We start from the raw sequence: 5,336 nt of genomic DNA, 5'->3' as shown, positions 1-5,336 counted from the left end.
GATTCCAAAGCAAAGACTCGACTAATTTCCAACAGGCAGTCAATGGTCGACGTTCAACTAATTAAATCTTATACAACATATTGTCCCTTTTTATTTCGTAATGTATGGAGATGCGTAACGTAATACGTGACGCGCGAAGGTTTGCCGAAAGGTTTCCTTCCCGTTGACGGGCTTCGCAGACGCATAACTCGCTTGAATTCGCGCCGGGGATCTTCCAGCTTTGTTGGAACAATACGCGTGCAGAATTAGCCTATATGCGTACGTAATTCGTTCGTAACATTGCAGTTGCATCCAGATACTCGATATTCCTATTCAAGTTTAAATGAGAAATGAAAGAGCAAGCGCGAAAAAATAACGAAGACAAACACAAAAACCTACTAAAACGACTAGAATAAGCTGATGAGACATCTATCTTTAAGTCGATTTAATAAAGATTATAGCAAGTTGATTTAGTTGATTAGTTATTATATTATTATGGTATATTTGGTTTGGAAACGAGTAACCTGGATCTAAATATTAAAATCTTATGATTGTTTTCATATAATAAATTCGTTGAAATGTTTTGATCATTCGGTGCAACAAAAGTTGTATCTTTTCGAGGCGCGAAGCTCCAGCCATTGTTCCTGGTTGGGGACGTACATTTCCGCTGGCATGCGTTCCAATCCCGGGGATTCGGGCGACCCACGCTCGTTTGTTCTTCTGGCTGAAACATTAGATAGAGTAAAAGATCTTTTCTTACCACTTTGAATTCAAGTCGCCCTAATTTTATGATAATTCTATTTCGTACTGAGTCTTTTATGCATAGAAATAGCCTCGCCAGGATGTCGAAGGAGCAATCGACCCACTCCTTCACATCGTCGGAGCACTTCGTTTTTCAAAAGATGATCTCGTACATTCTGAGAAATAATCGGGCAATTTGTCACCCATTTCGATACGTACGCGAAGTCCGTAAGCAATTGCAACGCACCATATTCGCTAAAAGATATTTTTAAAAATGTAAAATCTAATTTATATCGTATCGTGTTTCTATTTCACTTCCTCTTGTCACTTTTTTTTACCGGAAATAAAGATCAGGATCAGCTGACGATTTACCTAAATTTAATACGGTGCAGATAGATGTAATCCAGCCATGCCTCGCACATAATTTTCAGAATCATATTCGATGTCTCGGGATCTTCAATAACTTCCAACACCGGAAGCAATACTTTCTCTGCGGAATAGACAGCTTTAGAGAATCAAGCGTACGTATAAGAGGGATTTACTTACCGAAATAAGACTCCACGTAAAGACTAGCAGTCACTGGAGCAACGTCGCTCCCTTTCCTCCAGTAACTTGACCGTGGAAAACACATGTGCAGATTCGCTAGGCTGACCACGCGGCAGATTTTTGCCAGAATTTCTACACACTTTCTGGAACACTTCTATGGAAAAACAACAGGAAGTATATAAAAGCAGAAACCTCAGCAAAGCTGCCGAACACTTACAAATCATCGCTTACCTGGAGTAAATCTATGTTGACATTTACTTCAGACACGATTTTCGCTCTCATTTTCGCGCAAACATATACCTGAACACTCACAGAATCTGTTGACAATATACTCGTATGATCAGCCAGCTGAAATATATAAAATAATATAACACAGTGTAAAAGCTTTTGATGAAGAAAATTATACATTAAAGAAGAATATTAAAGAATAACTAGTTGTTTAATGAGCCTAAGCTTTACCTTTAAATATGAAAGTTCTTCGAGACAGTTCACTATATCACCTTTTACCAAAAGAAAGAAAACGTCCAGTTCCCACGTATGAGCTATGATTTTCGCCTCCTGTACTATCCATAGTCTCGCTGTATGTACCGAATGATCTAATCGATGGAGGATGACGATCTGTTCCGATAGTGGTAGCTCTATCAATGGTGCTCCTATCACCCATTCACCCCCTGCCTCGCATTCGTTGCTCAACCTAACGAGCAGTTGGAACAATTCTACAAACATTTGACCCGTGTCAGATACCTGGAAATTCACACAAACCCTTTTGAATCATTCTATGTGTTGGGATTAGGAAGGCATGGTATGTAGCATTTTAATTTGTAGAGTAACCGATCGCTAAACCTAAACACTATGTATAAACACAATTTATTAATATTATTTTATTCTTTACTTGAGTATTTTTTTAAATAAAAAGAGAACTTACCTCCGTGAAGGAAGCTTTGGATTGACATTTAAAAGCTGATGTATAAGCCAGTCTAAAGAACTGATCCCATTCTGTAATCGTGGCGTGATAACCAAGTGCGTCGCAAAGATTCTGTAACGCTGGTCTCACCGTTTGTGGTACTAAAATTTTAATAAATATACATAGTTGTTTGTTTTACGTGAAGCTTTTAAGTGTGTGTTTCATATTGATATTTCTTTTATACCATGATTCTTCTGGATGAATTGACTAAGCCAATCTTTAAGCTGCTGTGCTCCATGGTTATGACGAGTAGCCAGAGCCTCCGAAGACCACCAGAGAACCACGTGATCCAGAATACTTGATAGAGCGCCCCACGCAATTTCTTGATAATAATTCTTCACCTTCTTTGTCGCACTGCTTCTCAATCTTGTCTCGCCTTTCACGACCATGAATATTTTATAATGTTTCAAGACGGATTAGTAATTAAAAATGAAATTTAATCCGCAAGCACAAGAAGCTAGGTCCGATTAATTCTGACACATACAGTCAGGGAGAATTCGACGAAATATTCGTCATTAATTACTTTCTAAACTATATTTCTCTGTTACTATTCTATTAAACTATATAAGCAATTTTATTTTTTAAGTGAATTTCATTATCACGTAAAGGTAAAAATTCTTTTTGTTTAAACCTTCGCTTTGTTGCTGTAAAATAAAGTTCTAATTCATTCGATACACGTGATAAAAATGGCCACACCTGCGCCAGGCAAGAGTTAAGCAATGAAAAAGATTTTCTTGTTTACCTTTGCTAATTTTTAACGCATCAGTGCCAAATAATTTCGGTGAAACATCTTGCACGACGTTTAACAGCCTCAGTACCTGTTCATTTTGAGTATTGACTAATGTCTGAATGCTCTCAATATTTGATACCTCCAACTCCGTTCTCGACGTGGAACTTTCGATCGGCGGCGTTAAGTGTCTCGTAAGCGCTCTGCGAAACAATTTTTCGTGAAATACGCGACAAAAATAGAATAGTCTTTTATACTAATTTTATACTGGCTGTCCTGACCGATAAATCTCGATACTCGAATTTTCGGAAACGTCGGCGTCGCCAGATATTGCCGTAGAGGGATCGGTTTTCTCGCGGGGCTTGTAATTTGCTAAAAGGCAGTCAATGAGTTCGTGACAAGATTCTTCCGCTCTATTTTTGGCCAGCACCTGGAATCAAGTCGTGGATCATTTATTGTTCGAACTTTCATCTAGAAAATCAATCGAACAATCTATCGACTTAACTTCTAATATCATACTATTCGTTTTGTTGAATTTGTGCCAAGGAATTCATGATTTCGTTCGTTGGAAATTTGAAACACTATAGGCTTCAGAAAGAAAGATTGAACGAATAAAATTTTCATAGTGATGTAGTACAATTTTGAGAAAAACTTTCACCTGCAATATTCGAGTAACGGATATTTTCTTCATTGGTTCCAATATATAAGGACAATCATTACAGAATACGCTTGTTGAAGGACCAGAAACGTCGATATCCATGTCTAATATATCGTTATAAATGTTCACCAACCTAGAACCAATAGGTTTTTATTAGTCGAACGAAAATTCAACGTACGGGCCCTACGGTATTCACCTAAAAATAATCCTAAGCAGCTCGTCACTCTTACAATCGACGATTTCGTTTATCAAATTGCGAGTGAACCTTATGAGTACGTTCAATTTTCGTTTTAATATCGTCAAGAAATGACACATCTTATACTTGTAAATCGGATGTGTATTAAGGCTCGTCGTACTGATCGATTTGTACCCTTTCGTTATCTCTTCTAGATCGTTTGCAACTCTCTTATATACCTGTATATAAAATACAAATAAAAATTCGTTCAATCCAATACAAAGATAATTCGACAATTATCATAATTATTTGTGAATATACTGCGGATATTTACGCAATTTTATAAATTAATTTTGATTGACTAAAGAAATAGAACCTAAATAGAGAATCCAAATCGAATCTAAAATTCGGTTCATCTATTAGATGTTATAACATAAATTGGATGTTATATATATTTTTACATATTATATGCGTTCTGTGCATTTTTGAACCTTTAAATTTTCCATAAATGCATGAACATTTGCAGTCTATTCGTGAAGGAATAGAAGTACCTTTTTACCTAAATTATTCTTTATTTACGAAAAATTTCAAAGATCTTACGAAACCATCTTTATGAAACTTCATCTATACTAAAAATATTCATGCTATGAAATAATAGAAATTTTTTCAACGATATGAAAATAGAAAATAAAATTTCAATTCTTTTTTTTTGGATACAGAACAAAAAAAAGCAGAGAACACTTTATTTAATTCGAGCAGCTTCCGTGGAAATATCTTTCATTCATGACACCAAAGCGCATATTGCATTAAGCGTGCTAATTTCATTAATCGATTCATAATGAGAAATTAAACTACGACCAATACTTTACCATAGAAAAACATATAAGGACTCATGTTTCGCACCTCGAATTCACAGATCTGTGAATCTGTGATGTCCTGGATAATTAAGGCTATGGATTCAACAAGATTGTCTATGCTCTCTCTAACCATCGACGAGTTGACAAACCATTTCTCGAAAACGTCGCCTGGAGGTGGCAGCCACTTGCCGATATTTGCTCTGTAATTGGTATCCATGTGGCTAGGCTTCCACTAGCGAAAATTTATATGTATCAACTCCTCTTTCAATCGATCATTCGAAAAACCATATCGTTTTTATCGCTCATCATACATGTACTACGTACTATAATCGTTTTGACTCCTTTGGAATGCAAACACATTTTTTTTTATGTCGTAGCCAAATGTAATAATTCCAAATCGAACGTTTTTTAGGCGATGATGATTAAAAATTCATTGTAAATAATTCCTTAAGAAGCTGATTAAATTTTTCTGGTAATCTTTCGATTCCACCGAATCACAAAACTGTCTTGCGAACTATGAGATTATTCACAGATATTTCAGATAGAAAAACAATCAAAAATACTTAGACAAAGAATATTGAAATGTTAAAGGATAGAAGTTGAACTAGGAAATCTTATCGCATGATAAAGTAGTCGTATGTAATCTGAGTAGAGTTGCCAGGGGAACGCCTAACGACTGACAGGCCGTG

The 5,336-nt window shown here is 36.1% G+C and overlaps 1 protein-coding gene across 3 annotated transcripts; it reads right to left on the bottom strand.

The window, feature by feature from the left end:
- Positions 1-68: 68 nt before the first annotated feature.
- On the bottom strand, positions 69-5,315 carry LOC122575830 (coiled-coil domain-containing protein 142). 3 transcript variants are annotated; one of them, XM_043745290.1, is made up of 14 exons: positions 4,972-5,315; positions 4,694-4,879; positions 3,812-4,029; positions 3,616-3,748; positions 3,239-3,387; positions 2,973-3,160; positions 2,415-2,606; positions 2,192-2,331; positions 1,726-2,010; positions 1,498-1,614; positions 1,267-1,420; positions 1,093-1,210; positions 788-975; positions 69-703 (listed from the first exon to the last, which is right to left on the bottom strand). In XM_043745290.1, exons 1-14 carry the CDS (start codon positions 5,005-5,007, stop codon positions 567-569), a joined length of 2,241 nt encoding a protein of 746 aa, XP_043601225.1. In that variant the 5' UTR covers positions 5,008-5,315; the 3' UTR covers positions 69-566. The 3 variants fall into 3 exon arrangements, with proteins under 3 accessions (XP_043601225.1, XP_043601226.1, XP_043601227.1); XM_043745291.1 differs by lacking the exon at positions 788-975; XM_043745292.1 differs by lacking the exon at positions 4,972-5,315 and having other exon boundaries at positions 4,660-4,790.
- Positions 5,316-5,336: the final 21 nt, after the last annotated feature.

This window comes from Bombus pyrosoma, linkage group LG15 (assembly GCF_014825855.1).
Source record: "Bombus pyrosoma isolate SC7728 linkage group LG15, ASM1482585v1, whole genome shotgun sequence".
NCBI lineage: Eukaryota > Metazoa > Arthropoda > Insecta > Hymenoptera > Apidae > Bombus > Bombus pyrosoma.
The sequence above is the reverse complement of the archived record's forward strand: the minus strand, read 5'-3'. Positions and strand labels throughout refer to the sequence as shown.